Source organism: Mus musculus, chromosome 13 (assembly GCF_000001635.26).
Source record: "Mus musculus strain C57BL/6J chromosome 13, GRCm38.p6 C57BL/6J".
Taxonomy (NCBI): Eukaryota; Metazoa; Chordata; class Mammalia; order Rodentia; family Muridae; genus Mus; species Mus musculus.
This window is the reverse complement of record NC_000079.6, coordinates 4,184,256-4,206,722: the sequence shown is the minus strand read 5'-3', so window position 1 is coordinate 4,206,722 and position 22,467 is coordinate 4,184,256. Positions and strand designations below refer to the sequence as shown.

The following is a 22,467-nucleotide window of genomic DNA, read 5'->3' as shown; positions in this document are numbered from 1 at the left end:
CACAGTGTTGAGGAATTAGAAGTGATTAAAGGGTGGAGTAAACGTTGGAAGGGAAGTAGAGGAATAAGAACCCAATAAAATAATTTAAAAGTAAGACAATAAAGCATTTTATTGTCTGTGGATACAAAGCCATCTCCTCAGCCCACAATGTCTCTTTGTAATCAGATATGCATTAAAACAGTCAGATGTCTTACACTACATGCTCACATTAATATACCTAAATGATTAGGTATCTCTGAATTTTTGATTCTCAAGAAACTAAGTTGAAACTTGAAAGGAAAAATAAGCTTTTTAACTTCCCTTATTTGGCAAGCCCATTTTTGCTTTGTAATTATTGTGCTTAGTCATGACAGTGCAGTGAGAACATTGCAGTAACAAGAGCAGTAAGGTCATGATTAGATGTAGAATGATTAACCACTGTTGTAAACTGTGTGCCAAGGTACAAACCAAATCTTAGCACCCATTATGACTTTTACCTGTTATATAACTATTGGTATTTATCAGTGCAGTCAAATCACAGAAGACTATCTAGTTCAATGTGTGGGCTTTTTCAAAAATAATTCATAGGAGAATTGAGAAGCATTACTTGGCTGAAAATTTTAGATCATTTGTATAGGATTTGAAATGTTGCTATCAAAATATGAAATGATCATAAGGGAAGCATATAGATTTCACATTAACAAAAAATGTTTAATACATGAAAAAAGACTTTTAATGAATTTCTTTCAAAGAGAAGGGGGCATTTTATCCATACTGCACATGGTTATTCTTTTCTGGTCCAAACTATTTGGAATTTGGTTCATGGACTTTCTTTTCTGGTCCAAACTATTTGGAGTTCTGCAGTCTTCTTGTATGTTCATGGGCATCTCTTTCTTTAGGTTGGGGACGTTTTCTTCTATAATTTTGTTGAAAATATTTGCTGGCCCTTTGAGTAAATGGCTGACTATCAGCTATTACCTGAGCTGAAAATACTACTTACCAGAATCTTGAAATGTCTATAAAGTGGAAATCACTATTTCCAAACACCACCTACAACTACCAACAAAGCTATTTTTGTGTCATAATGATGCAAGAAACACAACAAAAACAAAACAAAACAAAACAAAAAACAAAGAAAATATTTTTTAAGAGAAAAATTCATATTTATTTCAAAGCATCATGAAAATTATATTCCATTTCTTTGAGATCATTAATTAAAGCTTCAGCTGAATGTGAGTTGCTAAGCAACCAAGATTGATCAGAAATGACAAGTCCATCCAACAGTCCATCTTGGTCATATTGCCAGCATCACTGTCCACACACAGGGACATCAGGCAGAAGCCATGATTAGGTCCCCATGTTAATATTCCTCCACAAATGGATACTCTGGGTGGTCAACAAGGCTAAATAGGAAATGAAAACAAACATGAGATGTATTGTCTGTATCTGCAATGTAAAGCAGTAACTTCTAGGAAGCCACCATCAAGGTGAATGCTAATTGTTTCGTTCCCTGATTGGTTGCAGAATGAGATAGTCCTACAGTCATTTACAATGATTTATAAGAAATGTCTTTAAAATATCATTTATAAATTTTTAAAAATTATGTCCCTTCTAGAACAGAAAACCCAAAGACTAGTGTTCATAAATATTTATCTCCCTTAACTTCCTTTATGCATCAATGAAAGAAAGAAATACCAAAAATCCTTTCCAACTTTAGTCTCCAATAAAAGGAGAGAAGCATTATGTCATCTTTAGTTCAACACAAAAATATCTTACTATGCACATTGATGCTTAACACCTTCACTTCCATTTAACTCTTAGTATTCCATTAATTATTCACTCACTTCTATCATCTACAATGTACGGTATTAGATTGAGTTAGAAAAAGAATGTCAGTAAAAAAGATGGGTTTCCATGTCCAAGGAACATTTGTAAGCCTCTCTATATAAATAAACATCTGTAAACCTCTCTATATAAATAAAATCTAAAATATGCAATGATAAAAATTTTTTATTGTTAAAATTTGGGAAGAGATTTATTATTTATAACAGTGTTTCAGTCATTGAGTAACACTCTTCTTGTGCCTTTATTTCTGCTCTATAGTAACAAAAATATTAAAAATGATAATATACCTATGCACCAATTTTATATTATAGATATTCTAATCCCTTAAATTTTATCATACTTACTTCTACTAAGAATAGGTAGAAGATAGATGATAGATAGAAAAACAATGCTAGATAGATGATAGAAAGAGATTAATATGCACATATGTGCATATATGTGTATTCTTTGTCATTATTTATAATTTATGTTGCAGGATGCTTGATCTCACTGTGAACCCCACAATTTTGTTGTTTACTGGAAAAACCTGTTTCTAGTTTGGATGTTACTCACCTTTATCACTCCATTAATCCAAGAACTTTCTGCTCATTGTAAAGAGAATTAAATGAAGCCAACCATAGGTCAAGAGGCTGAGCAAGCAACTAGCTGACAGGAAGTGAACATAGGGGAGAAAACATAGAGAGTAAGAGGAAATCAGGAAGACAGATAGAAAGAAGCACAGGAAGTGGAAGCAAGGGACATTCAGTTTTAGGGATACTTTAAAGACAGCATAAAGGAAAACTTCCTTTTGAGACATCAGCTGAGGAGAAAGGTCGGCTGGATGCTTCCTCTGCCTCTCTGATCTAGCAGGCTTTCACCACAGCATTTGGCTCCCAAGTCTTCACTAGTAAAATTGAAGGATTGAAATATTGTTAAAAAAACAATATTTGGTGCCCTTATGTGGGGAATGAACCCTGGACTCTCAGACTGACTCCCTCTCAACCGGTTGCTTGCTCTGCCTCATGAACTATGGTTGACTTTATGTAATCCTATTTACAAGAAGCAGAAAGCTCTTGAATTAAATAAAGGTAGGTGTTTTCCAGTAAACAACACAATCTTGGGGTTCACAGCATGATTAAATATTCTGCAACAAACCTATGTCTAGTATCAAACTTGTAACGCTAAGAGCATAAAGGGTAATTAAGATCTTTGGGTAACTATTAAAGCTCTGAAACTTTTTCTCAAAGGTTCTCTTGTTATTTTGAATATGACTTTCAAAACTTTCTCTGTGTTTAGTGCTGATATGTTCACATTTCAGAAATTTGGAAACAAATATTATATTAACTATCTCCATTGGAAATGTTCTGCAGACAAATAGGCATTTAGTTTCTGAACCGAAATGAATGGAAGAGGGAAGAAACCACTTGAATTGAAACACATTGAGCCGAGGTATTCCTCAACATTACTTACAACTCTGCTGGAAGGTATCGAAAGTTTTTGTTCAGGCCATCTAGTGTTTTCATGTCCTCAGGGGACAACTGAAATCCAAAAACCTGTCAGAAAAGCACAAAGGTTTAGCACTTGAATGACTCACATATTAAGTCTCAAAGGCAATGTACATTCCTAAAAATGATGACCATTGTTTATCAAAACATTCATGGTTAATCAATACCAAGTAAAAATGAAAGAAATTGCTTTTAAGAAATATTAAGATTGCATAATACCACAGATAATAGGTAATCTCAAGGGTCACGTGTGAAGAAAAAAATGCTGACTTTATAAACAAGCTATGATACACATTGTCCAAGAAACCTAGAATAAAGTTTGAAATACCTCAAACAGATCATTGTCTTGTATGGGGAGTTAGATTTCTGGGATTCATCAATAAATAATTAAAATGTAAACAATGTTTTTTCGATGTTATACAAGTTAAGACTTGTCCAAACTCATGTAGAATGAAAGAGCTGGCTTTCAAAGATGTCCTTATTTAAATTTGAGATGTTTTAACTTTAAAATGATTTTCTATATATGCTTACATCTCAAAAAATATACACAGGGTTAGGTCCTTTGATGTTTCACAAGATCCCAGGAGCTTGGTTACACCAGGATCTCAGGGTTCCAGAGGGAGCTTGACTCCATGATCTCTGATACACCCAGGATCTCAGGATATCAGGACCCTTGAATCATAGAATCACAAAGACAGCTGAACTCTGAGGAGTCCTGACATAACCAGGATCACAGGAAGGACAGGCTCCAGTCAGATACAGCAAGGAAAGGTAGCACTAGAGATGGTGGGAGGTAAGTGTAAGAACATAAGCAGCAGAAACCAAGGTTACTTGGCATCATCAGAATCCATTTCTTCCACAACTGCAAGTCCTGAATACACCATAAAAGCAAGATTTGGATCTCAAATCATTTCTCAGGATGATAATAGAGGACTTTCAGAAGGACATAAATAACTCCCTTAAAGAAATATAGGAGAATACAGGTAAACAGCTAGAAAACCTTAAAGAGGAAACATAAAAATCCCTTAAAGAAGTATAGGAAAACACTACCAAAAAACGTGAAGGAAACAAACAAAACTATACAAGATCTAAAAATGGAAATAGAAACAATAAAGAAATCACAAAGGGAGACAACCGTGGAGTTAGAAAACCTAGGAAAGAGATCAGGAGTCACAGACACAAACATCACCAACAGAATACAAGAGAGAGAAGAGAGAATCTCAGGTGCAGAAGATACCATAGAAGACATTGACACAACAGTGAAAGAAAATGCAAAGTGCAAAAAGCTCCTAACCCAAAACATCCAGGAAATCCAGGACAAAAGGAGAAGACCAAACATAAGGATAATAAGTATGGAAGAGAAATTCCTTCTGTCACATAATAATCAAAGCACCAAATGCACTAAACAAAGAAAGGATATTAAAAGCTGTAAGGGGGAAAGGTCAAGTAACATAAAAAGGCAGACCTATAAGAATTACACCAAAGTTCTCACTAGGGACTATAAAAGCTAGAAGATCCTAGGTAGATGCCATACAGACACTAAAAGAACACAAATGCCAGCCAGGCTACTACACCCAGCAAAACTCTCCTGCCATAGACAGAGAAACCAAGATATTCCGTGAAAAAAAAAAAAAAGCCAAATTAACACAATATCTTTCCATAAATCCAGCTCTACAAAGGATAGTAGATGGAAAATACCAACACAAGGAAGAACCTATACCCTAAAAAAAAGCAATAAAGTGATCTTTAGACAAATTCAAATGAAGGAAGCCAAACAAACATAATTCAACCTCTAACAACAAAAATATCAGGAAGTACAATCACTTTTCCTTAATATCTCTTAACATCAATAGACTCAATTCCCCACAAAAGACATAGACTAACAGGCTGGATATGTAAACAGGACCCAGAATTTTGTTGCATACAGGAAACAACCTCAGTAACAAACACAGACTAGTGTAGACTACCTCAGAGTAAAAGGTTGGAAAAAAAATTTTCCAAGCAAATGGTCCCAAGAAACAAGATGGAGTAGTCATTTTAATATAGAATAAAATCGTCTCTCAACCAGAAGTTGAGAAAGATAAGTAAGGACACTTCATACTGGTCAAAGGAAAGACCTACTCAGATGAACTCTCAATTCTGAACATCTATGGTCCAAATGCAAGGGTAGCCAGATTCATAAAAGATACTTTTATTAAAGCTCAAAGCGGACCTTGCACCCCACACAATAATCATGGGAGACTTCAGCACCCCACTCTCAGAAATGGACTGATCTTGGAATCAGAAACTAAACAGAGACACAATGAAACTAACAGAAGTTGTAAACCAAATGAATCTCCAATTTTTTTTATAGAACATTTCATCCTAAAGCAAAAGAATATACCTTCTTCTCAGCACCTCACAGTACCTTCTCCAAAATTGAGCATATAATTGGTCACAAAACAGACCTCAACAGATACAAGAAGATTGAGATAATTCCATGCATCATATCTCATCACCACGGACTAAGGCTGGTCTTAAATACCAACAAAAACAACAAACAAACAAACAAACAAAATGGAATGCATTTACACACATGGAAGCTGAACAACGCTTTACTCAATGATAGATTGGTCATGGAAGAAGTAAAGAAAGAAATTAAAGGCTTTTTAGAATTTAATGAAAATGAAGAAACATCATACCATATCTTATGTGACACAATGATAGTAGTGGTAAGAGGAAAACTCATAGCTCTGAGTACCTCCAAAAAGAAACTGAAGCAAGCTTACACTAACAGCTTGAAAGCACACATGAAAGCTCTAGAACAAAAAGAAGCAAATACACCCAAGAGGATTAGATGGCAGGAAATAATCAAACCAAACAGAAATAAAAAGAACTATACAAAGAATAAACAAAACCAGGAGCTGTTTTTTTGAGAAAATCGACTAGATAGAAAACCCCCTAGCCAGAAGGCATAGACAGTTATCAGAAATGAAAAGGTAGACATAATGACGAAGTATATCTTAAAATAATTACTCTGCTTGTTGAATATTAAGAGTTGAAAATATAAAAATCATGTTCTACAAATATCATGGAAATATTATTGATAATTTTTCTCACTGTGCTTGAAATTAGCATTTTCTTAATGTTTAACTTCAAAGAATATTTGCTATTTTGAAATTTTTAAAGTATATGTACTGATAAAATAATTTCTCTCCTAGAAACACTGATAATCTTTTTTAAGTAAACTGATTTTTAGACAATGTACACGGCTATATAATGTGTTTTAAATACTCTCTCACTATGTCAGGTGGTATCACATAAGGGCTTTTGAATGTATTTCTTAATGATTCATTTTTGATAGTTTAAGCTCTTTCACTATGCTTAACTCCCAAAGAATATTTTGTATGTTTTGAAACAATTTAATATTCAACATTAGATATAAGATCATCAGTTATGGATAGTATTAAATATTCATTAATGATATTTTTAGGATATGAAAGTATATGAATATAAAAGTTGAACAAATTTTTATATATTATTTGATTCTCAACATAATATTATTAATATGTTTGATGTATAAAGGACCCTGATATAGCTGTCTCTTGTGAGACTAGGCCGGGGCCTATTAAACACATAAGTGGATGCTCACAGTCAGCTATTGGATGGATCACAGGGCCCCCAATGGAGGAGCTAGAGAAAGCAACCAAGGAGCTAAAGAGATCTGCAACCCTGTAGGTGCAACAACATTATGAACTAACCAGTACCCCGGAGCTCTTGACTCTAGCTGCATATGTATCAAAAGATGGCCTAGTAAGCCATCACTGGAAAGAGAGGCCCATTGGACTTGCAAACTTTATATGCCCCAGTACAGGGGAACGCTAAGACCAAAAAGTGGGAATGGGTGGGTAGGGGAGTGGGGGGGAGGGTATGGGGGACTTTTGGGATAGCATTGGAAATGTAATTGAGGAAAATACGTAATAAAAATGCATTTAAATAATAAAAATTTAAGAAAAAACTTGGAAGAAGATAATTCAGCATATAGGTGTGAATTTTGAGATACTATGTAAATATTACAGAATGATTATAACCCACGGTTCTTGGTCTGCACACTGTTGAAGTGTTTTATCACCTTCACCCAGAGAAGTAGTGTCTATTTCTTTCCCTTGAATCTTGTCTGCTGTGTAACTTGCACTGGACATTTGAACTTTACAGACCCAATGATAGATCAACTCTGTGTTTGTCATAAAAGGCTTCTCATTGTCTTGGTTTAGAGGAGGAGTAAAACCCGGGAAAATGTCAGTACAAAGCCTATATGGAAATGAGGAAACGCTCAATCAGTCGTCTGAGCTTGAGAGGCCTCATCATCCTGAAAGTATGTATAATGGTTCCTCGAAGATATGTGAAGGGGCTGTGAACACCTTTTCCATGGACTTATTCTTTATTTTCTGAAGTGAGGGATCTAGACTCAGTAATTTTGATTCTAGAAATTTCTATGGTTTTACTATTATTCCCCTGCATACTCAAATATTCTAATACTCATACAGATGCATACATACATACATACATGTAGACAGACAGACAGCACTTGACTGACAATGCAAACCAAATTTTACATCATCTCCAACACTAAATCTGTCAAGTCATGGTAGGTTTAAAACATTTTTCAATGCACTTGAAAACTCACATGCCTAGGGATATGAGCTTGATGTCAAATGTATTCTGATAGATTTGAAGGAAGCAAGCATATGGAAGATGCTGTATAAGAACCCCAAGGACCAGAGCTCATCACCTGCAAATTCTCTCTCATCTCATTCTCTTTGAAACTCTGGGCCAGGGGCACAATCCCACGTTGAATCAGGTATCGAAGTGCAATCAAGGCAGGACTTCGCTTGTTCTTTTTGGCCACATCACAAAGAACTGGATCATTCAAGAGAACTGGGGAGTTCTGGTCCACCCTAGAAGAAAAGTAGGAATGATATTATGCGGCCAAGCTTTTGGTTATATTACAGTACTTCTAAACACATTAGACAGCCCATTCTAGCCCAGGTGTGATGGGTATGGATCTCAACTGGACAAAATCTAGAGTAACTTGTCAGATGAGTTTCTCAGATGCCTATTGGGGGTTATCTTATTATGAAAACTGACGTGAGAAGACCCATTTCAATGTTGGATGGGACCATTTCCCTGAGCAGGGAAGCCCGGCTGTCTAAAGGGAGAAAGTGATCTGAGTTTTCGTGTTCATCATTCTCTGCATCTTGATGATAAGGAGAAATGACCACCCACTTCAAGCTCCTGACACTTTGACTTCCTCCTTTTACAGCTTGTGTCCTTGAGTTGGGAATTATAAGAAGCCCTTTCTCCCTTAAGCTTTTGTCAGAATGTTTCATCAGAGCAACAGGAAAAGAAACTAAGATATTGCTTCTCCAGTTTCTTCTAAAGAAAGATCCCCCTCTCCCTGAGAACTGAGTGTTGGGGTGCTAATTGACAGTTTTCCCCCAGGTTTACTCTTTGTAACTTATTACCATTCTTTATATCGCTGGGTCCCCAGAGCACCGTAAGCAACGAGAACAATGTCTTTTGATTCGCAGTAATCCAGTAGCTTACGCTGGTTCAAATAGAGATGACATTCAACCTACCATAGAATATGATGAAAATATATCAGGTTTTATCAAATACTCATATTATGATGAATAAAAATGCTTAAATTCAATAAAATAGAATAAAATATATGTAATTTCACACATGAATTAATAAGATCAATTTGTTGCAAATTTTTCTTGAAGGACAAAAGAACTAACTTGGGAGCATTCTTCTGATAACATTTGACCAGGCTAGTTTTTGTGTCAAAAAGTATAGTCAATGGAGAGTTAGAGGGATCACTGGGTAAAGACGCCAGCTGCAAAGCTTACTGGGGTTCTGAAGATGGACTATATTAAGATGGAGAGAAGAACATATCCAGGCAAATCCTGGGCACTGACTAATTTTTGTCTTCACCCACCTTTTTTTCAATACTATCCCATGTCTACTCATTCTTATTTCAGGGAGAAGTTCACTCTGCCCTGTCCTCACTTCTGCCTGATGGAACAACGCTAAATCTCCACATGGTTTATCAGTTGGGCACTGTAGCATGTCTCTCTTCTCACCAATACTCTGAGTCCAAATTTAAATTTAGAATCCCCTGAGTCTTTAAAACAATGATGTTGCTCTTTGAATCGTTTTTACACAAGATGAAAATCACTTGGACAGAGGGCAACTAAATGGGCATCAGTTGTACAGAAGTGAGGAAAGACTGACAGATGGAGAGGGAATGCAGATCCTCACCTGGTTGCAGACAGGTTTGTACTTCAGTCCTGGCTTATTGAGGATTCGCTCCAGCTGCCTGTGGTTAAAGTTGGACACCCCAATGGACTTGACCAATCCTGCATCCTTACACTCCTCCAACCTCTGGTAATGAGAAACAGGCAATAAAAGGTCATACTTAAAAGAGACTACATGGATATAAACATAATATGGATCAATTACAGAAAAAATTGTCCAGAGTAGACATATTGTTCAGGGCTAGAGCACTTGCCAGTGTATACAAGACTACAAATTGACTGTAGGATGGGTTAATCTCCCAGGTGGTCACTGGATTTAAATCCAAACAAGTCAAGATAGGAACGACAATAAAACAGAAGATTGGTCAAAGAGGAATTTCTGTAACATCAGTAAAAAATCAAGGATATTACTACATAAGGTAGCAAAATACCCATATGACTCCTGTCCTGGGCCCTTCGTCATCCCTCTTGCATTTTAGTGATATATCCCTCGCCTTCCACTTCAGCAAATATCTATGAGTAAAAATGAATTTCTACACCCAAGAGAAAATGAGCTTATTTGCCCTTCCTCTGTGTGCTTTACTGTTGTTTTAAAAAGTACTCACCTCCCATGTGTCACAGAAATCCACAGTGTCCAACAGAGATTTCCCTTGCTCATTTACTGGAAAATCATTATCCCCTGACTGGAAGAGAAACAACTTAAAACAACCTCAAAACACATGTATCTTTTCTATAGAAATGTGTTTAAGACTATCATGGAGGAGCTGGAGAGATAGTTCAGTGATTAAGCCCTTTCTGTTCTATCAGAGGACCTGAATTCTATTTCAAAGAACATACATACTTGGCCACAACTATCTGTCATTCCAGTCCCAATGCCCTCTTCTGGCTTTCATATGCCCTAGGCATGCACATAGGAAGCCAACATACATACAAAAAAAAAAAAAAAAAACCACTCACAGTAAACAAAAATATGTTTTTGTTTTTTTTTTTTTTTTTTAAAAAAGAGTATCTTGGAAATAAGACAGTAAGCAGCCATTAGTGAGTGAGGCATCATTCTGAGTACTGTGCTTAAAAACTGATATGCATGTAGAGTTGCACTATCTTTGGAAGCATAGTCTGCTGAATTCACTTGAATTAATTTTATGAATAATCAAATATTTTCTTTCTTATAATAATTTCAATTTTAAAATTATAATATAGTTAAATCATTTCTCTTCTTTCCCGTCATCCCTCCAATACTTTCCATGAATGTTTCTCAAACTCATGGCCTCTCTTTCTTTATTTGATGTTACACACACACACACTCATGTGTGTGTGTGTGTGTGTGTATATGTGTGTGTGTGTGTGTGTGTGTGTATAAGAAAATACATACTAATAAAATAATGTCCAATAATTAACTTATTTTATATAGAGTTTACTTTATATTCTCTACCCATTAATTCAATTGACATCTTTAAACAACTTCTGATTCAGTAATATAATTTCTGCTGCCATACTTTATTTTAATAATGCATACGATACCTTTGTAGTGATGAACAGGTCTTCTCTCTTTACAACCCCAGCTTTAATCTTACTTTCAATGGCCTGTCCTATCTCCTCTTCTATGTGATATGCAGAAGCAGTATCAATATGGCATATATATATATATATATATATATATATATATATATATATATATTGTGTGTGTGTGTGTGTGTGCTTATAATGTCTATACCCAAATAATATTCTTGAACTTTTAAAAGAGGCCTCCTGGTTGGCTTATATTATTTTGTCTACTCTTTCTTTTAGAAAAAAAAAAATGCTTCATGTTCATTGGGAAACCCTTTCATTGCATAGCTTTGACCTAAAAAAAGAATTTCTATCACTCCTGACCCAGGATAAGTAATGAACATGAATACATGTGTGCCCAGAGACAGGCATGTGAGGCCAGCTGTGACTGTATACAAGACTGATTTTTAGTAACGAGACATCCCAAGAAACTATAAAATGTTAGTGACCTTGAAACTGAAACTGTCTTAAGGCCAGTTTTGCTGCCAAGAGAGAAAACAGACACAAGACCTAAGGAAACCTCAAGTAATACAATGTAAAAGATGCGTAAATACAAGTTTTCCTGGAAGTTACTTCTAATCTGTGATTCTGGACATTGCTTGGGCATTTCATTTCATAATCCAAAATACACTTTGTGGGACCTACTCAGAAGCTTAGTAATATATAAATTAACCTTGTATAAAATTATAGTAGAAATTTATCTCAACCATTCATAAAAATGATATCTATGCCCCTATGCAAAGATATGTACATTTGAGAATACAAATCACGTACCTTCATTGGCACTGGGTAATGCATAATGTAAAGATCAACATAATCCAGCTGAAGCTTTTTCAGTGACTTTTCCAAGGCAGGCTTGACCAGCTCTGGTCGAAAGCAAGTGCACCAAAGCTACAGATGTTGAAGACTGTTAGTTGTGCTAGACTAGTAGATCACCAAAATATGCATAGCCATTTAATCTAATACTGAAATTTTTTTTGTACATGAAGGAAGGTTATAAGAATCCCTCTTAACTCAGTGTTTATTTTACTCTTACTTAACAAAGAAAACTGAGCTATAGTTTTGAGGTTAATGTTAGCTCATTTATTAACCAATGTAATAATTACTCAAGAAAGAAAATACATACTAATAAAATAATACCCAATAACTAACTTATTTTTATATAAAGTTTACTTTATTATCCTTTACCTGTTAATTAAATTGACAATAAAATAATATTCAATAACTAACTTATTTTTATATAAAGTTTAATTTACTATCCTTTACCCGTTAATTAAATTGACATCTTTAAACAACGTCTGGTTCAGTAATATAATTTCTGCTCCCATACTTTATTTTTAATAATTTGTATACTTGCATACTATACCTTTGTAGTGATGAACAGGTCTTCTCTCTTTACAACCCCAGCTTTAATCTTGCTTTGAATGGCCTGTCCTATCTCCTCTTCTACTTGGTATGCATAAGCAGTATCAACATGGCGGTACCCAACATCTAGAGCTAGGCATGCAGCCTCCAGTGACTTACTCTTGGGAACCTAGGGAAGGAACCGAAGGAGGCATTTAGAGATGCCTGTTCTGGGAACTAGCTCAAAGTGAGCCTAGATGGGAGATGACTATACCACAAAGAAGTTTGTCTTTCAAAGTCATCCTAACAACAGTTGTTAGGAAAGAGCCTAGTACCCCAGTCCTTGCATTCCCACTTCCTATTGTATAAAACCCAATGAAATCTCCAGAGATATTGTAATTGTCACAGAAAAGTAAAAGTATCTTCACAGAATCAGTGTTTGCCCATATTTTGTCTCATGTTTGAGCTAATGAGGCAAAATTGCTTTCTCATGGTCTTTTAATTAACAGCAAGACTTTTGCATCCAAGAGCCTGTCTATACCTATGCAATCCTGGTTACTCACTAGCACTGATGGATGCTCACCCTGGCTTCAGTGGCCTGCTAGAAAGTCACACTAAATGTGTGTAGTAGGATGACTAAGCAAACTGAACACAAGGAAGTCTTCTTGGGACAGGACAATTACACAGACACTCCTTCTACTCCCAGCTAAGACACTGTTACAAAAGGATGCAAATGCAAAGATCACAGATACCAAGCAAGGCCAGGTTAATAATAGGGACTTGGAGAGAAAGTACTGTCCTATGTTAGTCTTTCTACATATCCATTCTCTTTTTCTGAGAGATCTAAATACAGACAGAAAAAAGCATCTAATGTAAGAGTATATCCTTATTTAAAGTACCTTAACTACATCATGTTAGAGGTTATTTATTTCGGTATCAGCCTCTTCAATCCAAGATTATTTGTTTTAAAAAGACATGGCTAGAATTAAACCTAAAATTATTGCCTTGGCTGCCAGATTTGAATAATGATATGACTGGGGTTTTGTTAAAGGTTTAGGGTGTGGGCTGGGGAGATGTCTCACTCAGTAACACCCTTGCAGACAACTTTGGTATCTTAGTTTGGAACCCAGCTCTCTTGTAAAGCAGAGTATGGCATGCAGACTCAGTGCATGAGGAGGAAGCATCAAGGTGAGCCCTGCAGCTCACCCCTGAGCACAACAGACTCGGTGAGACACTGGGTTCACACAGATAAAGCATGAGCATTGGAGGGCAGCTTTGACCTCTTACTTCCTCAGACATTGTTCACAACACACAAAGACACATACAATCATACAATACTTACAAAGGGTTGAAAAAGTAAATGAGAGTAGCTTTTTCATTGTCCTAAGAATCTCTACAGTTATCTTTTCACGATAAAAGACAGTGATTAAGTTCTGGCTTCTACCACCTTATCTGGAAACGAGCCCTGCCTTATCCAAGAGTAAGGACACCGTGAGTTATCAAAGCTGAGGCTCCAGTAGTGGCCTTGACCTATTCTTGATATTGTGCAACTTTGCAAAAGTAACAAATCCTGTGTAGATCTCCAGATTTCTCTGGAGTCTAACAGGAAGGAGATGGACACATTTGAAGTCAAGGGAAGAGATCCTTTGCCACACATTTAAAAGGTATCAGGAGGAATAGAAAACAAGAAAGTCCCTCCAGGTTTGCAAACAGTCCACTTGATGTTTTTTGTTCTGAGGACAACCATGTTCTAAATCCAAAATACACTAATGAATACCAATAACTCACATTTATCTTTACTAGGTCCTCTTTCTCCCCATCATAATGATTCACTATAAAATTCCAGAAAGTTTTCCACAGTTGAGAGTTATACATGGGAGATCTCACTTAGTTCTGGTAAACATCCACTGTGAGATGCTGATGGCTACCCTGAAACAAAACCAAAGTATTTGCAAATATTTGTTTCATGCCTTAGTCTCCGACATTGGTTCCCAACCTTCCTAATGCTGCAACACTTTAATTCATTGCCTCATGCTGTGGTGATCCCCAGACATAAAATGAGTTTGGGGTTCCAACCCACAGATTTGAGAACATACAGGAAGCCACCCTGAATGTTCATTTCCGGCATTTTGCCTTTTTGCAATGAAAAATTATGTTGTAGGTTATGGACATAAAGAGAACTCCCCTCCCACACTGCAACCAAGAAAGCTGATAGGCAATCTGGTGACTTTCTTCTCCTCTATCAATCTTTGAAGCATGGATACAAGAAAAGCATAGTGCCCAGAATTGTTAGGTCATGGGTCTGTCCCTTTAAGCCTGGAGCTCACAGCCAAGTTCACTCTTAGAGCTGGAAGGTCCCAAATGGGAACAGTAGATTCACAGACATGCCTAGGCCAGAAAAGTAAATCCAAGGGGAAATACAAACAAAAATAAAAATAAAAACAAAAACAAAAACAAAAAGAGTCAAATCCTACCAAGACCAGATTCCCAGTCAGACAGTAAAAATAACAAGGAAGATAAACTTTCTCCCTGTCCCTGAATTCGCTTGCTGAGTTATAGTAAATGTTCTAGTGCTACTGAGACATGTACCCTATAGCTTCATTATATGCTGCACTAACACCTACCACAGGAGAAAATGTCTTTAGAGTTTGCCCCCCTTTGTTCCCCTTCAGCATGCCTCCCTACTGATTCACCAGGAACAGGGGTCTTCCTCAGAGAAAAGCAAGCATGAATATAGCTAGGTCTCCCAACCACAGCCACCAATTTCAAGTGCTGCTGTAACCTCTATTTATCAAGAACAATCAGCAAGCAGGGGATACACAATCAGACCCTGATGCAGGGCAAACCTAACTTTCTGTTCTCTTGTACACGGATTAGCTCTAGCCTGAGATACTGACAATCCTGTATTCTTACCTCCTTGGGTTTATAGGTGCCAAAGCCCAGGGCAGGAATTAAGTGGCCATCATTTAGTTTGACACAGTGCTGTTTGGAGCTCATTGTCTCTCACTCCCCTGGCTAAGCACTTCCTGAGTATTCTGTTGCCCTGAAGCGGAAGTGGGTAAACATCGTCTATCAACTTCCTGTCTAATGGTTAACAAGGGACACTCCCTTTCTGGCAGTTAGCCATGCCTACTCACTGGCTAATGTTTAACTATCTGCTATCCAGCTAATGATTAATCAGTGCTACTGTCTGGCTAATGGTTAACAGTACTGTTGTGTGCCTACTGTTTTAAATACTACTATTGTCTGTCTAATGGACACCAACACAAGGGAGGAGTCAGAAATTTAAAGCAGTATTCCACAAATAAGAACGCAAGCCACTCATTTTCATATAAAGGATAAATTTCAAATAAAGTACTATATAAGATAAAGTACGTGTTTACTGTGGTTTTTCTCTTCTTTATCTCATATATTAAATACTATTAAAGAAGAGATTGGTTGAACAATTATAATACTGAAGATACTTATTTTCATTTGGCCATTATGAAGCCTCTACTTGAACATGCATCACTGAAAATCATGAGTTACTGCATGCCCTGTAAACATAAAGAAAAAAGAAGCCACACTTGAGCACTTAAAGTGATAGGGGCATCAAACCACCCAAAAAACTTTGACTCAAAATTTTCCCTGTCTACAAGAAATGCAAAGATAAGATGGAGCAGAAACTGAGGGAATGGCCAAGGAATATCCAGCTCAACTTGATTCCCATCCCATGGGCAAGTATCAGTCCCTGAAAGATGTTATGTTATGGTTGCAGACAGGAAGGAAGCTAGCATAACTGTCCTCTGAAAGGCTCCATCCAGCATCAGACTAAAACAGGTGCAGAGGCCCACAGCCAAACTTTGGATGGAGCTCAGGGACTCTTATGGAAGAGTTGAGGGAAGGATTGAGAGTCCTGAAGAGGGTAGAAACCCTATAAGAAGACCAAGAGAGTCAGCTAAACTGGATACTTGGGGGCTCTCAGAGACTGAACTATCAACTAAAGAGCATACTCAGACTCAACCTAGCACACACACACACACACACACACACACACACACACACATAGTAGAAGTACAGCTTGTGTCTCATGTGGGTCCCAATAACTGGAACGGGAATGTTCCTTAAAACTGTTGCCTGTGTAGTCTGTTTCCCTATCTGGGCTACCTTGTCTGGCCTCCTGGGAGAGAATACATCTAGCAATGCAGAAACTTGATGTGCCAGAGGTAGGGGGATACCCAGGATACCGCCACCCTCTCAGAAGAGAATGGGAGGGGTAGAGACAGTATAAAAGGGGGAGCAGGTGGGTAGTGATCAGGATATAAAGTGAATAAATAATTAATGGAAAAATAGTTCATGAACTGAATTTAGTCTTCTCAGAATTTTTTTAAAAACAAAGATATCAACAACTAAAACTGAAATTTTTTATTAATCATTCCATTCATTTACATCTCAAATGATATCTCACTTCCCAGCTACCCCTCCACAAAACCCCCCATCCCACATCAACCCTCTCCTCCCCCCCTTTGCCTCCATGAGGGTGCTCTCCCACCCACCCTCTCCCACCCTACAGATTCAGCAACTCCCTGTGCTGGGCCTTCAAACCTCCTTGAGACCAAGGTCCTCCCCTCCCACTGCTGTCAGGCAAGTCCATCCTCTACTACATATGTATCTGGAGTCATAGATCCCTCCCTGTACATTCCTTGGTTGGTGGTCTAGCCTCTGGGAACACTGGATAGTCCAGCCAGCCTATGTTGTTTTTCCTATGGGGTTGCAATCCCCCCTGCTCCTCCAGTCCTTCTGTCAGGTTCCTCACGGGGTCCCTAAATTGTCTGATGGTTGGCTCCGAGCATTACATCTGCACTGGTCAGTTGTAGGCCAGACCTCCCAAGGAGCAGCCATACCAGGTTCCTGTCAGCAAGTGGCCGCAGCAACAGTGTAGGGTTTGGTGTCTTCTTTTTGAAATTACTCACTGTAAATTTTTTCATGTATTTTTCTATTATCATTTTCACAAGTGTAACCCTGAAATATAGTAAAGGAGACAGCATGGAATAGTGCTTAGTGGTTGATAAAGAACTGGCAGTTACTGGATTTTTGTTTTCTGCAATATGTAACATGACTTAAAAACTACTATAACATTCACTTCTTAGATCAGTTTGCAACATTTGTTTCAAATAAGTACTTGTGTATATATGCTGGGTGTACCAGAAGAATGTGTCTAATCACTTGGGGGTATAATGACCAGCATTCATGTGAGTCCTAGGTGTATCCTATGGGTGCTAGGATACAAACACTGCTCCCAAGACTTCATAGCAACCACTCTTAACCACTGTACCATTTCTCCAGTCCCTGATTTTAGAACTATAAATAATATGTTAAAATGCAGATCAATAGCTTATGTCCTTGTTCAACATTCATAAAAGGACTAAATTGAAAATAATCAAGTTACTATGAGATTTAGAGTAGGGGAATAAATTTAGTAAAGTATTGATGAGATAGATATTTTTTTTCCATTAAACCTAAAATACATAGATTTCCACTAAAGCAAAACATATGGGACTAGACTACGTGATAATTTTAAATGTCATGTGGCCATATCATGTGCATTACATACAAGTCAGGTTGAAATTAATAAATTTTCATTGTTTTCAAAAAACAGTTATTGTGATTAATAACTTTTCTGTATGCTTTCTAATATTCTAGAATTGATGTCTATCAACTTGGAATCTGAAGAAGGTTTTTTACTAGGGAGTATAAAAGAGGACAGAGAGATTGCTTGGCTCTTAAGAGCATCAGCTCCTTTTCCATTGGACCAAGACTTGCTTCCAGAAACTTCTTGTTGGATGACAACATTCTGTTATTCAGGGATCTGATGCCCTCTTCTGGCTTCATGAGAACTACATCCATGTGGCTAACAGGCACAAGCAGGCAAAATAACTATGCCATAAAAATACAAAAACTCACCCACAAAACCTTCCACCCACAATTTATCGTGCCTATAAGAAGTTCAGGGACAGAGATGGAGCAGAAACTGAGGAAACAGCCAAGCCGTAACAGACCCAGCTTGAGACCCAATCCAGCAAGAGCCAGTCCTTGAAACTATTCATGATACTCTGTTATACTTGCAGAGAGAAGCCTAGCATAACTGTCCTCTGAGAGACTCCACCCAGCTTGGAGCTCAGGGTGTCTTGTTGGGGGAAGGATTAAGGGACCTAGAAGGTATCAGAGCCCCACAAGAAGACCAACAGAGTCAACTAACTTGGGGCTCTCAGAGACTGAACCACCAACCAAACAGCAAGCCTGGTCCAGACCTAGACACCAGCACATATGTAACAGATGTGCAGCTTGGTCTTCATGCAGGTTCCCAACAGCTGGACTGGGGGCTGATCCTAACTCTGTTGCCTGCCTTTGGATCTGGTTCCCCTTGTCTGACCTCATTGGGAGAGGATGTGTTTAGTCTTGCTGTGACTTTATGTGACAGGGTGAGTTGATACCCAAGGTAGGATACTCCCACTTTCTCAAGGGAGAAGGGAAGGAAGGATATGGGGAGGGCCTCTATGAGGGGAGACTGGTAGAAGAAGGGAGCAGGTTGTGATCAGGGTGTAAAGTGAATAAATAAATTAATGAAAATAAAGAAACTATAGTATTTTTAAAGAAATATAAAAGAATATCAGTTATATTTCATCTGTTCCTAGCTTCTGTTGTATAGCATATCTATCTGTGAAATCCACTAATGTGGCTAAAGGAGCCTGCAGTGCATTCTGTTGATTGCATAGTAATGTTGCATTTGTTTACATGTATGACACATATCATTTAGACCTTCCCCTGCTAATGGAAATTTAAGCTATTCCACTTGTCACATATATGAGAACTAATTGTATCATGATATATCTTTGGGCAGATGAATAGGAATAGATGATAGATAGATAGACAGATAGATAGATAGATAGATAGATAGATAGATAGATAGATAGATAGATAGATAATAGGTAGATGAGAGATGGATAGTTGATAGATAATAGATTAGATTGGATAAGATAAGATAAGATTAGATTAGATTAGATTAGATTAGATTAGATAGATGTTGTATCCGGCCAGTAGATCACAGGTCTGGGTTTTAGCCTGGAAAGGCATTTTGGAAACCTGGAAGAGAAGAGGAGCTAGGCAGCACGAGGTAAGGATGGAACCAAGACAAGGCTCTGCTCAAGGTTCCATTTTAATGTCAGCAAACACGCTTTATAAAGAAAAGGGGAGGCCCATCCCTGGCCAAGCAAAGTTCCTTTGAAGTCGATAGGTCAGCCTTATAGTAAATCGCAGTTTGGTGCTAACTCCAGAAAGTCTTGGAACAGAGGCCTCAGGCAGGTTGGGCCTCAGGCAGGTAGTGGCACATCAAAGGAGCAGCACAGCAGGTGGCGCCGCTGCTTATGCAGCAGATGGTCACAGCCAGCCTTGCTAGGCTGGAAGGAGGTAACATTTCCCCCCTTTAAATAATATTAAACAAAACTGGACTTAGGCAAAAAATTTATTTATGCTCTATAATTTTGCCTGAATTCTTAGGGTCCAATGAAGAAACCTGTCTCAGTGGGAATCCCTAACTTTTCTCATGGTAAACCCTTATTTGGATAAGACTGTCCTTTCTGTCCTAGTAACTTCTTTGCTGAATTCCTACTGAATTTCACGGTCATACCAGGACATTGGAACTCTGGTGAAGACTTAACTGTATCAGAATTTGATTTTTAAAAGTACTATAATAAGATAACACTAAAGGAGAGCACATGGATCCTTCTCTGCATTCTTGGATGACAGACGGGGAACAGGAAGGAGGGGATGATGTCCAGCTCTGTAGTACAAGGCCAATTAGCTTTTTAGGATAGGAGGCAGTGAAGGGCTTGCCCTTCCAACAGTATGGTCTCCAACCTCTCTTCCCCCCTATTAATTAAGTTTAATAAGGCCACGCTTAACTGAGGTGATCAAATGATTTTCTCATCCGTAGATGAGTGGGCTTTAACCTTGGCTTAGGGGGGAAATTGAGCCGACTTTTCCTGTGGGTGCTGTCACGACTCACACCTGTGGCTCTTGGTATCTTTTGGGGAGGGGAGGCAGAGCCTTAGCAAGGTATTCTTGGTTGTAACTGAAACTAGAAACCAACCTCCATCTCAATCGGGTGTATCTCACAGGGAACCCAGAAATGGTCAAGCTGGACCTTCCCCTGCAGTAATTTTCTGCACCCAAGCAGTACCCATACTGTATTCATATGATCACAGACCAGTATGCACAATTATGAGTACTGTGTAGCTCTTAAAAGAGAATTGTCAACCTCAGATTTAGCAAGGCCTAGACAAGAATTGTGTCATTAGTAACACCACGATTTGTGACTAAAATAGGAGCCAGAAGTCCTCCTCTTCATCTCTGTTATTCTCACAGCTTGAGGAACTAAGGGGACCTTGCAGTAACAGCAAGGGTGGAAAACCAGAGGCCAGCTAAGGAACTAAGCCCGTCTATCAGAATAAAACCAATCTCTTTTAATATTTAAAATATCTGCCTTACTAGCCCTCTTGGTAAACCTAAATCTCAACTCAGACTAAAAGTCACAAAGCGTGCTGAAATGAAAATAGTAGCTGCTTCCTGTATGCTCTAGGGGGCTGGGATGCATGCCCACTGCAGTCCAGCTGAAGGTGTAGATTGACCTGCTTGAAAGACAAAAATCTTAGACAGTGAAGAGTAACATCACAAAGCTTCTTTTGGGGAAGTTCAGGTACTTTATTCAGTTGCAAATTAGCAAGGCACAAGCTCAGTCTCTGGGCTGGTTTTAGAATAGTAAAAAGGCCAGAGACTCTCTGGAAGTGGGGGATGTGCTTTGAATTAACTTTGCTTAGTAATTAAGAATATAGGAATCTCTAATATTGGACCGAATATTAGACCAGTCTAAGATTGAATTAGAATGACTGATCACACTGAAGAAAAGAGAAAAATCATTATGACTCTATTAAATGACTAATCTTACTAAGTCAGAATACAGTCTCCGATGTACTTTTAAAAGTACATCAAAGTTAAAAGGTTTGAAGCTAGTCTAAACTGGAAAAATGGAAAGAAAGGATGGATCTAAAACATGAATCTTATTTAGTTTTTTAGCCATTTCAATCAGGGCACTGAGTCAACTTACCTGTCAGCTTGTCACACGAATTAACCACTCATGCTTTTGTAGCGTTTTGTGGAGAGAACCTGTTTTTCCCTTCCCTAATAATGTAGCTGTTTAGGATAAATTTATAAGCCAATAAGTAGATCCTTTTAAGATACTATAAAGCATTTATTAAATTCTTTGACATTTAAATTTCAAAATTTGAAAATAAAGGTATGATTTAAATAGTGTGCATGGGAATGCACTAAATAGTATGTATGGGGATACAATTTTTCTCTTTTTTGTCTTTTAATAAGTTAAAGTTTTAAAGTTTCACAATATCTAATCTTTTGAATTAATAACTTGTTGGCAAAACATTTTAAATACTTGGCTGTAAAGGGGCAGTGACTAATTGCACTTTCAATCATTTTTCTTAAGGAGCGGTTGTAACTAGAAAGCTTGAAAAGTTATAAAGAGTCACATGTGCATAATTCATTTATTAACTAGGAATAAGAGCATTTATTTGTAGCAAATTATTAAGTAAAAGTCCTCAAGAATTAACACTATTATGTGGAAACAAGTAGTAACTGAGGACACTAAAAGGAATTATACATGCACAATTTTTAAGAATACTAAAATATTATCTTAAACCATAACTGTTATGAATATATAAACAACGAGGTTATATATCTAATCTATTTTATATGGATGGCCTATAAACTGTTTGAGATATAAATTTATCTTGGCATTGTTTTAAAATGTCCAGCCAATTTAGAACAATTTAATAAATGTCTAAAAACCACCTTCTTAAAAGGACAGCATTTTTTCTATGAGTTGTATACACATAAGCAATTGCAAATTTGAGAATTAA

The 22,467-nt window shown here is 37.4% G+C and overlaps 1 protein-coding gene across 2 annotated transcripts; it reads right to left on the bottom strand.

Moving 5' to 3' along the window:
- Positions 1–1,118: 1,118 nt before the first annotated feature.
- Akr1c13 (aldo-keto reductase family 1, member C13) lies at positions 1,119–15,555 on the bottom strand. Of its 2 annotated transcripts, XM_006516482.3 has the most exons (10): positions 15,413–15,555; positions 14,288–14,428; positions 12,522–12,689; positions 11,930–12,046; positions 10,213–10,290; positions 9,612–9,734; positions 8,813–8,922; positions 8,080–8,245; positions 3,274–3,356; positions 1,119–1,382 (listed from the first exon to the last, which is right to left on the bottom strand). In XM_006516482.3, the coding sequence occupies exons 2-10, from the start codon at positions 14,372–14,374 to the stop codon at positions 1,340–1,342; spliced, it is 975 nt and encodes a 324-aa protein (XP_006516545.1). In that variant the 5' UTR covers positions 14,375–14,428; positions 15,413–15,555; the 3' UTR covers positions 1,119–1,339. The 2 variants fall into 2 exon arrangements, with proteins under 2 accessions (XP_006516545.1, NP_038806.2); NM_013778.2 differs by lacking the exon at positions 14,288–14,428 and having other exon boundaries at positions 1,120–1,382; positions 15,413–15,536.
- Positions 15,556–22,467: the final 6,912 nt, after the last annotated feature.